The sequence below is a fragment of the Oratosquilla oratoria genome, chromosome 6 (genome assembly GCF_046742065.1).
Source record: "Oratosquilla oratoria isolate Oo_2021 chromosome 6, ASM4674206v1, whole genome shotgun sequence".
Classification (NCBI taxonomy): domain Eukaryota; kingdom Metazoa; phylum Arthropoda; class Malacostraca; order Stomatopoda; family Squillidae; genus Oratosquilla; species Oratosquilla oratoria.
The window spans coordinates 65,436,116-65,454,524 of record NC_134782.1 but is presented as its reverse complement, the minus strand read 5'-3'; the positions used below and the strand labels follow the sequence as shown (position 1 = coordinate 65,454,524).

The 18,409-nt window shown below is 41.1% G+C and overlaps 1 protein-coding gene across 1 annotated transcript in view; it reads right to left on the bottom strand.

The window, feature by feature from the left end:
* LOC143026046 (uncharacterized) overlaps positions 1 to 18,409 on the bottom strand; it is a 77,740-nt gene that overhangs the window by 17,633 nt on the left and 41,698 nt on the right. The window contains exons 5-6 of the mRNA XM_076186038.1: positions 6,823 to 6,931; positions 2,948 to 3,184 (exon numbers count right to left, since the gene is read on the bottom strand). Of these exons, the coding sequence (XP_076042153.1) occupies positions 2,948 to 3,184; positions 6,823 to 6,931 (346 nt within the window). The remainder of the gene's footprint in view (positions 1 to 2,947; positions 3,185 to 6,822; positions 6,932 to 18,409) is intronic.

Below are 18,409 nucleotides of genomic sequence, written 5' to 3'. Positions count from 1 at the left end.
GCTTGTGTGGACAGAGTTGCTCCGCAGCAATCGTGTGAGCCTGGCAGGTAGTGGCAAATGAGCGGTGGATTTGGTCATAAATCACTAATTGCGAGAGGAGCTTTGCAATTATATATCACGTTCTCTGGTTACTCAGCCATCGAGCCAACCTCATGGAGAACTGTGCTATTTTTCGCATCCCTGGAAAACTGCGACAGTAGGTGCAATGGCATTAGGCAAAGATATTACATCAGAAAAAATATAATTACGCCAGGAAGGGTTAGAATGACACCAGAATACTTATACATCACAGCACAGGGAATTCTTTGAATCGGGCACAGCCAAGGGTGAGGCCATGGCAGAGTCCCCCCGCCCCCATGGTGGCAATAAGGAAGACGGCATCCATCTCTGGTGGGATATTAATATCGTGTTAAGCTGACTACGGCGTCGCCATTCCATCGATTCAGAATGAAATATGTACCGGATTTGGATTGGCTTACGTGAGCAGTAACCCGTAAACCCCGGTTCCATTATCTGCCGCGAGGTTTATTGTCATTCTTTCTCTCTTTCTCTCCACGGCGCGGCGTGCCTTTCAGGGGAGTGACGCAATCATGCGAATGCATAAACAAAGACCCTCATCCCACTGATAACGGGGTACGTGAATCAAAGCTTAATATATGACCCGACTCCACGCGGGAGGACAATACAAAGAAGAAGAAGGAGAAGAAGAAGAAGAAGAAGAAGAAGAAGAGGAAGAAGAGGAAGAAGAGGAAGAAGAAGAAGAAGAAGAAGAAGAAGAAGAAGAAGAAGAAGAAGAAGAAGAAGAAGAAGAAGAAGAAGAAGAAGAAGAAGAATGGGAGTGGGATAAGGTCTCCTCGTCCCCTCACTGTCCGTCCCATGAAACCTCATTTAGCGACACGCAGGGATGGGGGAGCACGGTGGCGTTGTTCTTATCCCTTGGCTCAGGGAAGTCAGAGGGCTTGGTTAATGAAACGAACTTTGTTATGAAGGGTGGGTGAGTGATATTGGGGCCTAATAAATCCAACTTCTGTCTAAGACGAGTGTCCTTTTGTGGCTTCCTAAAGCGGGCCCTAAACGATCAATATTATTGCGCAATATTCCGTATGGTACAATATTATTGAAGGTGTGGGGATGGTATTGAAAAAGCACCCATGTTTGGCCCGTAAATGTAATGTCTTCAGTATATTGTGTCATTGTTCAATACCATTCCTAAACTGTCAATGATATTGTACAATACGGAATATTGCGCAATAATATTGATCGTGTAGGGATGGTATTAAAGACAGAAGAAACACACGTGTTTGGCCTATACATTTGATATCTTCAATATATTGTGTCATTCTTCAGTACCATCCCTAAACCGTCAATAATATTGTACAATACGGAATATTGCGCAATAATATTGATCGTGTAGGAAGGCTGGACCACTGCCGGGTGACTGGTTCTCCATCGTGCAGCTCACCTCTCTCTGTACTTCGATAAGCATTTCCTGCTCGATCTCACTTGAGACTGCTTCGTCACAACGTCGACGTGATGAATTCCTCCTGAAGAGGATTTCTCAGTGACTAGAGCCATGGAAGCATCGGCACACCTGAACATTTTTATTAATGAGTAACTTATCTATATGAGTACATCCATATAACATTTATGGATATATCCAAGTGTTTAAACATATACACATGGACGTGGTGTGTGTGTGTGTGTGTGTGTGTGTGTGTGTGTGTGTGTGTAAGTGTGATAGGGGTGATGAAAATACGAGGGCTGTGTTATGAATCATCACGTCACTGGACGTGGGTAGGAGGGGTGGTTAAGAAGGTTATTTCTTGTTGTAGGCGTGGTCGAAGAACCCCACAGGGCTGAACGATGGGGGTGAGGGGGAGGCGGGGTTGCCTGGGTGGGTGGGGGGGGGTGTCCCTGAGTCACCGAGGGAGAGGGGGGGAAGGGGGGGATGTCGGTACTTATGAAGCCCCTGTTCCATGAGCCTGTTCCGATGGTTATTGGGAATGGCCAGGGTGGAAGACGTATCGTTTCTCTTGTGGACCTCTGCTTCCTCTAGAGAAGGAAAGACTCCCAACGTATTAAGAAAGCACCGCAGGACTCGCAGTAATGGATTCCTACTGGACAAATTTTGATTTAAGAAAGAAACAGGCAAGAACTTGTTTACCAATAGTGGTCAACGAATGGAATAGACTTAGTAACCATGAAGCGAGCGCTGGATCAACTGATTGTTTTGAGAAAAGATTAAATAACTTTATGAATAGGGAGGAGAGGTAGTAATGAACATAGAACGGCCTAGTATAGGCCTTATGGTCTCTTGAAATCTCTTCCATTCTTATGTTCTAATGTCTTTGAGGAGTCTGAGTGTCACGTGACGACGATGGCGGAGAGGATGACATCTGCGGTCGCTCTAGAGTGAGAGGGAATTCGCGTCTTGGTCAAAGCAAGTTCGGATGAACTCTTCCGACAGTTGGTCGAAGTCTCACGCTCCTCAGCTCGAGAATATCTGGCGTACACAACGTCACTTTCAGGTGTCCTCGATTCCTCCCTCCATGAAGGAAGCGACATTAGAAAACTGATTCGCCATGGCAATCCAAACATACACCTTAACGTAGAAAATGTAGACGTGTCCTGCCAACACCCCGATTCACACTTTTACCACCATGGTATCCGCACACGAAAGAACGGGGAACACACACAAATATACAGTATACGAACATACATACGCACATTTAAACATACACATGTCGTAAGACACACTTTGAAGGGGCAGAGAGAGAGAGAGAGAGAGAGAGAGAGAGAGAGAGAGAGAGAGAGAGAGAGAGAGAGAGAGAGAGAGAGAGAGAGAGAGAGAGAGAGAGAGAGAGAGAGAGAGAGAGAGAAAGAGAGAGAGAGAGAGAGAGAGGGAGAGGGAGAGAGAGAGAGAGAGAGAGAGCAAACCAACACACACCTGTACCCAGTCCGTGCGAGGACCAGTGATCTCATCCAGCTTCTGTGACGTCGATGTCGGCCGGTGGGAGTCGATGCCGCCAGCCAAGTTCTCGAAGACATATTGAACCTGTCGGCCCTGGCGGGACGGCGGTTCCTCTTCCTTTGACAGGTGAGACACTCCCTCGACGGGCAAGGGGTTGTCCCTCCTGACGACGGACTCCTGAAGAGGGGACTCCGAGATCGTAAGGGGCTTCTCCTGTCGCGGAAGGAAGAGGGTTCCTCAATGACTAGAGCCATCGTATATAAAAAAAAATAATAATAATAATAAATAAATAAATAAATAGATAAATAAATAAATGAATAAAATAGAAATAAATAAATAAATAAAATAAATCTAAAAAATAATGTATATATATATATATATATATATATATATATATATGTATATATATATAAACATATGTATCTATATATATGATAATTATATATATAAATATATATATATATATATATATATATATATATTATTTTTAAATTTTATTTAATTTATTTATTTATTTATTTATATCTTATCTATTTATATATATATATAAATATATATATATACTGTATATATATAAATATATATATATATACTGTATATATATATATATATATATATATATATATATATATGACGAGATAAACACCATATGAGGACGGAGCCTTTATTTGTACGACGTTTCGTTTATTACAGCTTTTTCAAGTACAAGTTGAGATACAAATGCTTGAGATTAAATAAGGGGAAAGGAGGGAACGGGGAGAGAAAAGGGGGGGGGAGGAGGGGGGGGAGGAGGAGGAGGAGAAGGGGGGGGGATTGGACACTGGGAAAGGATGAGAATGCTGGCCCAAACGTCCGTGGGCGAAATGTCCACAAAGGGGGTTTAGATATGTAATATTTTGCTGGCCATGGGTATTAGGGGAATAATGTGAGGCGAGATGTTAAACATGCCCCTGTTTTGTTCAATAGTGTTCGTTCCTTGAATGATTGCTGCTTCTAAACACTTCCTGCGGATTTTGTCTGGTTCCCGTATTAGCAGCTCTGCATTCTTCCAGTCCATAAGATGGTTTTCCTTGTTTCTATGTGTCACACATGCATTGGTGGTGACATCATGCCTGACGTCGTAACGGTGTTCACGTATTCGTGTATTCAGGTCGCGTGACGTTTCTCCGATGTAAACTTTATCACATCCTGAACACGGAATACGATAAACACCGGCTTTGGTGCCCGGTGTCTGGTTGTTGTGTATTTCCGTCTTCGTGATGTCTTTTATCGTTCTGCTTGTCTGGCACCCTATTTCCAAGTTGGTGGTTCCCAGTGTCCAATCCACCCCCCCTTCTCCTCCTCCTCCTCCTCCCCCCCTTTTCTCTCCCCGTTCCCTCCTTTCCCCTTATTTAATCTCAAGCATTTGTATCTCAACTTGTACTTGAAAAAGCTGTAATAAGCGAAACGTCGTACAAATAAAGGCTCCGTCCTCATATGGTGTTTATCTCGTCAATCTTGTCGGCAAATTGCCACTTTTAAGCATGTATGTATGTATGTATGTATATATGTACGTATATATATATATATAATGTATACTGTATATATATATATATATATATATATTATGTATACTGTATATACATATATATATGTATAATATATATACTGTATGTATATATATATTATATATATATATATATATATACATATATTGTTATAGCCAACCGTGAATCAAACCACTTTCAAATCGCCCGCCTACTACTTACGGTTTCGAACATGACTCGTGGCCAGCATACGTTGTATGAACGTACGAGTTCGAACCTTGCCATGAAACTATTGGCCCCGCCTTCCTCGAGTATAAAAAGAGCCTCCCCGGTTGCCCACCCCCACTCTCACAAAACCCCAGGTCTCACCTCTTCGACGCTGTATATCGGTGCATTGCTGTTTTGTTCGCAAGTATTTTTAAACCAAATTCTTTGGACTTGTATAGGGTTATTAATTATTTTGTGTGAATTATATATGTTTGTTAAGACTCGGTGATTTGTGAATTGTATGTTTTCTTTATTAGGAAAGTGTATTTATGTTATTCCTCAGAATACTGTGAGTGTATGTTCGTAAATGTTAATCAGTAAAACTTTATTTTTTCTTTATGTGTAAATATAGTTAATTAAGTTTCGTGCAGACGTCTATCTTACCTCAACCGTAATCCTTACAATCCCTACTTACATTCAGTCTCAAATAGAGCTTTTCCTCGGAACGTATTTTTATCTACCTAAATTACCTATACGTTCCACGTTATTGTTGTGGGTTTGCTTCCCAACTGGAACTCGACTTACCCCTAGATTCGACTGAAGTTCCTCTCATTACGTTAACTCAGGCCAAACCAAGCAAGCAACACATGACACTATATATATATATATATATATATATATATATATATACATATATATATATATAGTATACTGTATATATATATACTGTATATATATATATACTGTATATATATATATATATATAAACGATTTTTCCAAGAAATAACTGATAACTTTTGTGTACCTACAAGTGGTGAACCTGCGAAAAGAACGTCGAATAGAATCAGTGATCTCGCTGATCGTTGTGAGTTTGTTTGAGTAGAAACGACTTCGGTTACAGTCTTCTGCTTTTCGAATATCCTAATGCCAAATCACCTTTGGGTCTTATACTAAGAGGCTGAATAGCAAAGTAAGAGAGGGTAAACCTTTATAAAAGTTAGATATAATGTTGATTTTTTTTTTTTTTTTTTTTTTTTTTTTTAAGATATTCAAATTTACAACAGTGGGCGAGAATTAGCCCAGTGTGAAGCGGCCGGCTGAAGGACAGCGAGAGGGTAATGAAATCTTTTGGGGAAGATGAGAAACCAAAAGGTAAAGAGAAGACGAAAGGGAGGTGAGGAGGAGTGGGAGAGTGTCCTAGAGGTGGGTATGAAAATAAATCACGGGGATAGGGAGGGGGCAAGAAGAAGTGGAGGAATAGATGTCAAAGGAGTTGGACAAAGATGAAGAGGCGAAAACAGAGGCGATAGAGGAGGGAAAGAATTGGGGGCGAAGGACAATAGAAGGGGGGAGGGGCGGAGAAGGGGGACAGGAAAAGGGAGGGAGAGGCACAGTGTGGGAAGCGAAAAAAGAAAATTGATGACAAGGAAGGGAAAGAAAGAGGAGTGAGAGGAAGGGAAAGGGAGGGAATGGAAGGGATTAATGAGACGGAAGGGAAGGGAAGGGAAGGATAAAAAAAAAGGAGGAGTAGGGAAATTTTGGTTGTTATGTTGCTATGACAACGCTTCTGTCTGGGAATGAAAAGAAGAGGAAGGTTGAAGGGAAGAAACTACATGGGAAGGGAAGAGCCTTCATGGAAAAGGAAGGCAAAAGAAAGGATAAGGGAGAACAGGAACGGAAGGGAAGGGAATTGGAAGGAAAGGGAGAGAAAAAGAGAAGGAAGATGTATAAGAAAGGAATAGGAAAAGAGAGTATGGGAAAGTGTGTGTGTGTGTGTGTGTGTGTGTGTGTGTGTGTGTGTGTGTGTGTGTGTGTGTGTGTGTGTGATTCAACACACTTTTGGATCACGTGTTCAACTCGTGACCGTCAGTTATTTTACGCTTTCGGATGAGAGCTCATAGGTCATATATGGCCCGATCAATGGGTAATGCTATTAGTGTCGGCTCGCAGTGTAACGAGAATAGAATTTTCAGGTCTGAGCGAGGCTCGAACTCGGGTCGCTTTGTGTGTGTGTGTGCGCGCGCGCGCGTTAAGAGGGGTGTCGGGATTGGGGGAGCCTCTAAAAATTATTACAAAGAAAGAACATATCGATAAGAGACCCTTTGGTCCATAACTTACCGAATCATGGGTGATAATCTGGGCAGCGATGAAGAGGGTGATGGAGACGGCGAGGAGACAGCGATGGAGATTTTTACTTCTCAAACAGAATCGTCGGAAGAAGCGCATTCTGAAGTTCAAGAGAAGATTCCTTAGTCGGATCAATGTTTCACATCCATACTGCATTCCCACCCATATGATAATTTTGTGTTCATTTGTCTGTTTTTTGTAATTTTGTTCATTCACATATTCATCTATTAAATTATTTGTTTATTCGTTCATACGTTATAGATTGAAGGGACTTCTGATGGTCGCCTGCTCTTCTCCAGTTTGTAAAACGGAAAATTATGACACAAGTTTCACATATACGTACACACAAACACATACATGAATTTGTGAAAATGTAAATTCCATATTCGACTGTTCTTTTTCGTCTGTCGATTTTACATTTCACTATACGTCCGCCTTACCATCTCCCCTCGCATCGATGGCGCTGTCTTGTCAGTCCACCGTCCCAACCGTGATTTCCCTTCGCCATTTAATAAGGCCGACTTGGATAGTGCAGCCGTCGGTTGGATAAGGGATGGGGATAGTTGGATGGGTCTTATTAGACACTTGTCATTAACCCGCACGGTCCCTGAGATTGTTACTTCAGTGTGAAATAAGCTAACTTTTTGTTTCCAGACTGGAACGAGTGGTAGGGAGAGGAAGGCATACGAAGTATTCTTATAAGAGGAGTCAGAACACACCATAGGGTCGGCCGCGGTATGGTTTCCTTAGGCACACTTGGAATGAACACTTCCGTGCTCAGTGCCGACGGCTGGTCGTGTTCTTGTCAGAATAAACCATATTTAGTTCACCGTGGTATGTCATTCCATTAAGCACACTATGGATAAGTGTATAGTGCAAGCGGTTGGCAATATTCTTTCAAGAACAGCTAGAATAGCTAGGATACTTAAAGTCAGTCCCATGACTGATCTGTTTATTCAAAATACTGACGATATTATGTACAATAATGGTGATGAGATTTTTTATTATTTGTTGTTGGCAATATGATTTATAATTTTTTTTACTATACCTATATCCTTGTTACGGGATGTGCAGAAACATTCTTTATCGTATTTACAAGAGAAAGGAAATTGTTGCATGAAAGTATACATACAAGCATTAAATAAATATGAATCTTGTGCTAAGGGGTGACCATAGCCTTGAGAGTTGGCTGGAGGCACGGCACTTGGCAAGCGTACGAGTCTATTAAGGGGACACTTTACATACTGGGTACAAGATAAGGCTTCTTAATCATGTATAAAACTCACACACACACACACGAGCACAATACACAAACACATGCACACACGGCTTCTGGATATTCTTAAAAACAAGTTCTCCTGATGGCAGGCGACTTCAAAAGGTGAATGGGGGAGTGGGAGTGGGGAGTGCACAGGTGGGAGTACTCTGGGGTAAAATCTGAGTGGCCATTATGTGTTGCGATGTTCAACCAGGTCTCGGGGGGGACTAGGAGGAGGAGGAGGACGAAGAGGTGGAGGAGGAGGACGAAGAGGTGGAGGAGGAGGAGAGGAAGGAGGAGGATGAAGAGATGAAAGAAGAGGAGGAGGAGGAGAAGGAGGAGGACGAAGAGATGAAAGAAGAGGAGGAGGAAGACGAAGAGGTGGAGGAGGAGGAGGAGGACAAAGAGATGGAAGAAGAGGAGGAGGAGGAGGTAGACAGTCTGACTCATGACGCAAAGAAGGAGCGATTGCATGACAATCGAAGGCAAGAATGGTTAAGAGATAAAGAGGACGACGCAAAGACCAATACGGAAAAAAAAAATATCCAGAAGGGCAAGGGGAGTTGAAATAGGAATAAACAGGAGAAAGGAGAGAGAGGGGGGGGGGCGGGGAGCACGGGGTACAATGCGAGAGGGGAGGAAAGCAACAAAACAAAAATGAGGAGAAAAGGAAGGAGGGAGGGAGAGAAAGAGGGAGTGGACAGCGGGACAATGTACACAGGCCGGGACAGGAATCGATGAAGACAAAAATGACGAGAAGATAATTTGTCTTTATTTTCGAGTTTCTTTTATACAATTGTTGAACATTCAAACTCATCATTTTCAGAAGGGAAGGGAATACGTTTGACTATTTTCAAAGGAATGAACTAGTATTGGGATACATTAGAACATTTTCGCGTCAGAATATATTGTAGTTATCGGTTTACTTTATACTTTATACTTGTATTGACTGACTTTTTTATTTGACCTGTTCACTTATTTCTGCTTTAATAAAAAAAAAATTAATATAAGATTTGCGATATTGCGTTCAAGAAGCAAAGGGGAGTAGTAGTGGGCGTGTTTCATTGGTAACCAGCTATCTTCTAGACCAGGGGTTCTTAACCTTTTTTCTCCAATTCCCCATTTTTTAGTGAGCCAACTCTCCATTTCCCACCACAGCATCGGTCTTTGACAAATTCGATTTTAACCCATGCAGTGTTTAGTACGTAAATATACGCTTTGCTTTTTTGTGCCATTTTACGGCCCTTAATTTTTGTTTGCATATATTAGATTTTTAAGTAACAGTTATCACATTCCCCACTTGGCAACTCCGCCATTCCCCACCTGTGGGGAATTCCCCACAGGTTAAGAACCACTGTTCTAGACATAAACATAATATCATTAGCGTATGCTGATGACGTTGATATTATAACAGAGAACGAAACAGAAATGGAAAATTTGGCGTCACTCAAAACCAGCAGAAAGTGTTGGACTCGAGATCAATTGAGACGAAGATAATGAAAACATCAAGAGGGCCTAATTTGCCCGAAAGGGTACAGATTGAGTGGCTGGACACCGAGAGTGCTGAACCTTTTAAATATTTAGGAGAAATCGTGATCAATAACGGAAGAATGAAACGGGAAGTGGATGTCACAACTGGAGTAGGAAATCGATGTTACTTCAGCATAATAGAACTGTTTAAGAAAAAGTCAACAACATCCAAACTGAGATGTGTACGATATCAAGAGCAGGAATGGAGAATAAGACACAACTGAAAAATAAGAGAACAAACAAAACAGCCCCATATCATCGATGATGATGATGATGATGATGATGATGATGATGATGATGATGATGATGATGATGATGATGATGATGATGATGATGATGATGATGATGATGATGATGATGATAATAATAGTAATAATAATAATAATAATAATAATAATAATAATAATAATAATAATAATAATAATAATAATAATAAATAAAAAAAAATGGGCGCGACATGTTACAAGGATGCATGAAGACAGTGCTCAATAGTGGAGATTACATGGGCGACCGACGACCACTCGGACGGCTTCGAAAATGCAAGAGACAATGTGTTGATGAAAATGTACAGTCATGGGAAATGGAAAAAAGAGAATAAGAGGAGGAGGAGGAGGTGAACAGGACCGACAGACATGGCGAGACATTTCAAAAGCGGTTATGGATCGCCAAGTGTCCCGAAGGCCAGCGGAGTTTGAGTAACCAACGCTTCTATCCTTGTGGACAAGAGGTGGAATCAAAGCAGTCTGTGGTAAACGACATATTTTAGGAGAGCTAGTGTCAAATTGGTTGAATAGTAGAATCCCAAAAGTTATCAGAATTATCATTATTATTTTATTTATTTATTTATTTTAGTGGAATTGGATCTCCAGGCGAGAAAGAGGACTGCGTTACTCTGGTCTGTTGGGGTGCCACTTATCGTGTGTGGGGGGGGGAAGGAAGCATGGCCTAGAGCAGGGGTAGGCAACCTTTTTAAGTGTGAGTGCCAAAATCAGCCAAATCTTTGTTATAAAAAATTATCGCGTATCAACTTAGTATAATCATAGGCCTACATGGTCCCCTCCCTCCCTTCACCTCATTTGGCCCCAATCCACGGGCCATCGCTGCATGCTGTTACCAATGGTCATAGAAAAGAAGATGGAGATTTATAAATATTTGTTTTAAGGTAAGCTCTGGGTTTCGCGTGCCAAGCGTTGCCCACCCCTAGCCAAGAGTGTGTAAGACAGGAAATGGTAACCCTCGGCAAACTTCCAAAGTTTGACAACAGACCCACATGTCAGGGCGAAAAAAGACCAAACGGATATCCTGTGATACTACACAAGGATAACGAAATGCTGGAGTGTGTGAGTGAGATTACTACCCCACCTCACGCACACCCCATCCCCCCTACGCGTCATAATCACGTATCGTACCATACTGATCACGTCAACCGTAAAATTATTCACGAGGTATGTTCTCCTAACACGTAACATTAGCTATACTGGTGTATTTTGTTTGGGCGGGAGTTATGGTTACTCAGAGTCTGTACATGTTTGTATTGTGATGTACACCTCTGGTGTAGATATGTGATGATTCTACTGTCAAGTTGGCAAGCCACTGTACCTTCACATCTATGGTACCGGGTGAAAATGTAATAACAATGTACTAAAATTACAAAGGTAAGCCAAGGTGACAGGGTTTTTTTTTCATCAACAAGGTCGGATAAAGAAAAAAATAAAACAAAGAATAATACAATCAAGGAAGTGAGGAGGAAAGCAAGTCACTGAAACGACATTACGTCATATCGCCTGGGCGTTTATCCAACCGAAGCTTCCAAATGGCTCCACGGTGAATTAGCTTATCATTTTAGTTTATTCATAATGACTTCTAGATTAAATCTAAGTCAGGCAGCTGGTGATATATATGTTCTCATATTTTATGTGTAGATAATGTCAGTTGGAATTAAAGGGAAATTACCTTGTTTACGAAAAATTTGGACACTTTTTTTTACATTTTCTGTAATTTTTCAATATCAAGATTGTCTGTGTTGTCTTTAAGGTCTATATTGCCCTTGGGGAGGACTACTTTACAATAGGTGACAGGGGTTTTAATAATCGTAGCGGTTAATACTTTGAACTCTTACGTTTATTCTCGATGATGCCACGCTATTGTATTCAAATGATTATATGTCAACCTCTAAAACTGATGTTTATGTTCTGGACAGTTAAGGTACACCAGATCTTTCTAAGAATAGTGAAATCAACTTCATGTGGATAATATTATCTAGAAAATGGTACAATCATTCTGATAAGTGTCGGTCATTTGCAACAAATATCCCACGAGAGATATGACGATGGCAGTGTGCCAAAATTATGGTCCACTCACAGACTGAGCTGTCGGAGCTGTCTCAAAATATCATGAGAAAAATTACCAAAATATATTAATAGGGCAGACCAAATTACGCATACAAACGCGCGCGCACACACACACACACACACACACACACACACACACACACACACACACACCTCGTGGCGCTGTGGTTAGAGTTCTTGCCTGCCACTACAGCTGTCCGGGTTCGACTCCCACCCAGGGCTAAAATAATTTCAGTATCGCTTCGCTGCGGGGTGTTACTCCAACCCTCGTGGGCGGAGTTGGGTATGTGTGTGCGTGTAAGGTCACAGTATTACCCATAGATCGGTCATACGAGCTCTGAGCTCTCATCCGGGAGGTTAATGATAACTGTCGATCACGAGTCCAACACGTAATCCAAGACCATGGTGAATGGTGAATCACACACACACACACACACACACACACACACACACACACACACACGTACACACACACACACACATACACACACACACACACGTACACACACACACACACACACACACACACACGTACACACACACACACACACACACACACACACACACACACACACACACACACACCACTTGCTAAACAGCAAGAAGTCCCCGGCGACCCACTCCACCTAGTATAACACCCTGCTTTACGTGTAAAAGAACCCCCACCAACCGACCAACCGCAGTACTGCCTCGTAATTCCCGTCAAGATTAGATAAGATAAAAATGACACTCCGCACTGAGAGAACTCGCAGCCGCCTTTTGCTGCCACATAGACTTCTCGTTCACCCCACAGTCGTCACCACGATGGTGCAAATCAACCTGATTCCAGTGCCAAGCACAACAATGGTGCCAGTCAGTCAGTCAGTCACACCCAGGTCGTGGTGCAAACCAACAAGGACCCAACCCTCAAGGTGTCAGTCACTTACCAACAAAACCTCCGCCAAGGCTTTCCCTCGCTTTAGCCTTCTATACTTAGGGTATTATCACACTGGGCTAATTTTCCTCCGACTGTTGGAGCAGGTTTGCAGCCCGCAGTGCTTTTATTGAGAAAACAAAATAATTTGCCATTGTGATTCTGCTGCGGAAGTAGTTCTGGAGGCGGGTGGTACCGCCGATTAATCGGAGGTTGGAGGAAAAATAGCCCAGTATGATAACCCCGTTACGGTCACTTGTGGTGACGGACAAGAGTAGTCAGTGAATTCACTTGCGTAGGGAGACAAAAGCAACAAAACTGGAAGGCGAAGCGAGGGGCTGGACGATTCGAAGCCAAATTATGTTTTGATTCGGCCACTCCCCCTTCTGAGGGGGATAAAGAACATCAGCACCCAATAATTTAATTCAGGTGAAATTTATCAGGGCCGTTCGGTCGCCCAGTGGATTCCCGTGACTCGCTGCGGGGTTTGTCGCGTTGGTTCCTGACAGTCCCTGGCCAAGCGGGGAGGCGACCCAACATCGGCCTAAAAACCTAGCGGCTTGCCGCAACTGACAGGGCTTGGCCAACCAGGGGTTTCTCACTTCCCACTTCGTGATAGTAGGATTATCATTCTTTTGTGTATGAACTGTACTTAACCAGCGCTTCTATACTGGACACAAATAGGGGTCTCGGTCCATCTAGAGCCAATTCTAGCCCAGGGTCCGCTCCTTGGCTGAATAAAATCGTCTGGCAATACGATCCAAAAGTAAAACGTCAAAGGACCGAGTCAAATGAGCGGAAATTTGATAAGCGGTCTTTGGACAAATTTGGCGATATGAAGCTAAAGTGAAGGTCAATGTGAGTGCGTGCGTGTGTGTGTGTGTGTGTGTGTGTGTGTGTGTGTGTGTGTGTGTGTGTGTGTGTGTGTGTGTGTGTGTGTGTGTGTGTGTGTGTGTGTGTGTGTGTGTGTGTGTGTGTCTGCTTGTGTGTGTGTGTGTGTGTGTGTGTGTGTGTGTGTGTGTGTGTGTGTGTGTGTGTGTGTGTGTGTGTGTGTGTGTGTGTGTGTGTGTGTGCAGTGTGCGAAGATATCCTGTGACAGTGTAAAAGCAAAATTATAATCCTTAATCTTATACTGTACACAGGATAGGGATGATAGGTGGTAATGGATATGGAACTGCCTAGTGTAGGCCTTATGGTCTCTTGCAGTCTTCCCCATTCTCATGTTCCTTGACAAGCCAGACAATCGAGATCCAACCCAAAGGGCTTCTTTCATCTCTACAGAACAAAAAATAAGGAAAGGATAGCCCCAATTCAAAATTACGAAAATGTGATAAAATCGGAGGAGAAAATGAGTGAGGCGTCTAACAAGAATCTTCTCTCGTGGTTTACTAACGAGAGGTTAGATAAGATACCTGAGTGCGATCCGATTTTTAATGGGGATGTAGACTATCTAATATCAGAATTACTAAGATAGAAGTAGTCAGGCAGATTGAAAAATTTAAAGCTACAAAATCCCCGGGTCCAGACGAAAAATTTTCGAGAGTGCTGAGAGTTAATTTGAATGCTGCGACCAGTTAACAGAAATATTTAATAAGTAGGTAGACTTTGATTTTTGTGCCTATTGCTTGGGGGGCAGGCAAACGTTGTTCCTGTTTTCAAAAAGGGAGGTAAATCGTCTATATGCTACTACAGACCAATCAGTTTGACATCAGTTATAGGTAAAATGCTTGAATCGATAATGGTAAAGAGACTCACATGTTCGAGAGACATAATTTGATTCGTGACACACAGCATGGTTTCTTCAAGGGTAAGTTATGTATGATTAATTTTCTATCCTTTTACACTAAATTATACAAGGCGTCAGAAAACAATGTTAGTTACGATGTTATTTACCTTGACTTTAGCAAAACGTTCGACAAGGTGCCCCACCAAAGACTACTAAATAAAAACAGAGCCTATGGCATAGGAGAAAAAGTGTTAGAATGGATCAGAGCTTGGATCAGTGACAGAAAACATCGGATCACCATAAATGGTGTAAAATCTAGTTGGGGTGTTTCTAGTGGAGTCTCCCAGGGCTCGGTTTTGGGTCCCTTATTGTTCTTTATGTACATAAACGACTTGGAAAATGGGATTAATAGAGATGTTAGTGAGTTTGCGGACGACACTAAAATAGGACGCCTAATTAGGTCGGGAGACGACGCCGAAATTCTGCAGGATGATCTTAGCAAATTGTTCACGTGGTCGGTGAAATGGCAAATGAAGTTCAATATCTCAAAGTGCAGCGTGTTAAACGTAGGGCTACACAACCCCGAAAATAGATATAGCTTAGATAACACGTTTTTAGAGAAAAGTGAGTGCAAGAGAGATTTAGGAGTTCTAGTGAGCCCTGACCTTAAATCCATGAAACAGTGCATTAGCGCCAGGAATAAAGCTAACAGAGCATTAAGTTTCATTGCTAGGACGGTTACGAATAGAAGTGCAGAGGTAATTATCAAACTCTAGCGTTAGTTAGACCCATCCTTGACTATGCGGTACATTTTTGATTTCCGTCTTATAGAATGGACACAAATTCTCTAGAATAATTACAGAGAAGAATGGTCAAAATGATACATGGGTTCAGAAATTTACCCTACACTCTCTGGAAAGACGCAGAGTGCGGAGTAATCTAATCGAGGTGTTCAAGTGGATCAAAGAGTTTTACAAGGGTGACGGACACAAGGTCACAATATTAAGAAAACAGGGTAGGACTCGCAGTAATGAATTTAAAGTGGACACGTTTAGATTTAAGAAGGAAATAGGCAAGAATTGATTTACTACTGTAATAGGGTGGTCAACGAATGGAATAGTGAGAGCTGAAACTATCGGTTGTTCTAAGAAACGGTTAGACAACTTTATGGATGGGGATTACAGGTGGAAATGGACATGTAACTGCCTAGTGTAGGCCTTATGGTCTCTTGCAGTCTCCTTCATTCTTATGTTCTTGTGACACAATCCAACCCGACCCCACAAAACGAGTGAAACATGGTGCCTATCCCCTTAGACTTATTATAACATATGATGATCCCACGTCATGAGGTGCTCAGTAACTGCGGCCGAAGCCACCTTTGTCCTATGATCTAGGACTGTTGGAGCATGCGACGGTCACTCACTCTTGGGAATCAGAGAGGAGCGCGGGATTCGAACCCATAACTAAGCGAAAACGAGATCAACACGCTTCCGATTACCCACCAGCGTAATAAAAGTAATAATAATAATGATAATTATAATAATAATAATATTGATGATGATGATGATAATAGTAATAATAATAATAATAACAATAACAATAACAATAATAGTAATAATAATAATAATAATAATAATGATACAGTTAATAACAAAAATGACAATAATAAAACTGATAATAACAACACCAACAATAATAATAATAATAAATAATAATAATAATGATGATAATAATAATAACAATGACAATAATGATAATAACGATGATAATAATAATAATAACAACAATAATCATAATAACAATAACAATAATAATAATAATAATAATAATAACTACAATAATGATAGTAATGATAATTATGAAACGTTAACAAGTACCGTCTCGACACTCCAACTCGCCTGTAAGCTGGGACACCTAAAGATTTTCAACTTATAAGGACCCTTGCTTTCACACCCGAGTACTGCAGTTGCCGAGAGACTCTAGCTTGGCTTCTGCATTTAGTAGCGGAAGCCATATCTGGTATATAGACAGGTGGGAAAGACGAAAGTGGGAGGCGGGAAGGGAATTCCAGAGCCTCCCACTGCAAGGAAAGAGAGCGTTTGCTAAAAATATACTGCTATGCAAATAGAGAAATAAACACATAAATTATTTAATAAATAGATAAATGAACAATTAATAGAATATAATACATAATAAATAAATGATACAAAGTAAATAATATTTAAACATATAAATAAGTAAACGAATGAACAAATTTTTTAATGAAATGTACACAAATATATAATGAATTAATATAGGAATACAAAAATAAAAATATAAACATGAATATACAAATACACATATAAATACATAGACAACAAATAGATAAATGAATAAAAAAGAATAACGTTGAACATTTGCCTCTTAGCAAGAGTGATGGCCACCAACCAACCTTCCATACCGGCTGGTAACTTTTCTCTCACTCCAACTGTCACCAGACGATTTCATTAATCTCTGCGGCCTTTATATACTGTATATATATGTATATATATATATATATATATATATATATATATATATATATATATATATTTTTTTTTTTTTTTTTTTTTTTTTTTTTTTGGGGTTTCACCCACGTGACTTTATCACGTGACTTGTCGTTAGTCCGCCACATGAGACGGTTAGTTTTCCTTGCATAAGTGTTTCCGTTGTTTAGGTTTAGCTTAACTTAGTGGCCACAATAAAAAGTGTTTCATCGTGACTGAGACTAGCGAGAGGTAACAGGATACTAGTAAAACCAGGATGTTAGATGCAGAAAAAGAAAGCACCATATCCAGGCATCCACTGACAAGGTATGGGAGATGGTTCACATACGTACTTTATTCTGTACACAAGCCATCCCGGCTGAAGTAGTTGAAAATTAAAAAATAAAAAAAATGAGAGGCGCATGGGTGCGAAATTGGAGCTTCATGGGTACCACATAAGGAAGTATTGACTAATCTATTGAAAAATAGGATCGGGAGGACTGTCAAGATGACATGGCTTTCACCAAAAATTATATGGCACTGTCACGTCCTTAGCGGGAATAGAATTCTGTGGTTATGCTGTGTCACGCCCTTGTGTGAATAAAGTCTCCTGTTTGCGTGAATATGATGTGTTGTGTAGTATCATTAATGTATGTTATATATTGTATTTCATATGTAAACCACTGCGCAATACCAGTCTGTTGGAGTGCGCTCCGAAATACGTTCTATCATGACACCAAGCTCAGACAAAAGTTCCAGAATTTGGCGTGAAAACATGTTCTTCGTTCCCATTGGTTGGAGATGTTTAAACAACCTGCATTTGTTACGTTTTGGCATCTCAAAAATGTAAGCACCGATTCCCCGTCTATATAAGGAGAAGCTGAGGAAGAGGATGGAACCAGAACAGAGAGACTACCGAGAGAGAACCAGAGAGAGAAGACAAGAAAAGAAGCAGACGCCCATGGCTCATCTGAATCTACGTATATATTTTTTCTGCTGTACATTCGTCAATTACGACAACTCAACCAAACAAGTTCTTTGGATCACAACGATTGCCCAATCTCCACGCGAAGTGCAGAGAAAAGAAGCAGACGCCCACGGCTCATCTGAATCTACGTATATATATATATTCTTTTTCTGCTGTACATTCGTCAATTACGACAACTCAACCAAACAAGTTCTTTGGACCACAATGATTGCTCAATCTCCACGCGAAGTGCAAAGCCTTCGTTTTCCAAATTGTTTCGGATATCTCCAGACTGCTGCTGGACTATGTACGACTCTACAATCTGTTAT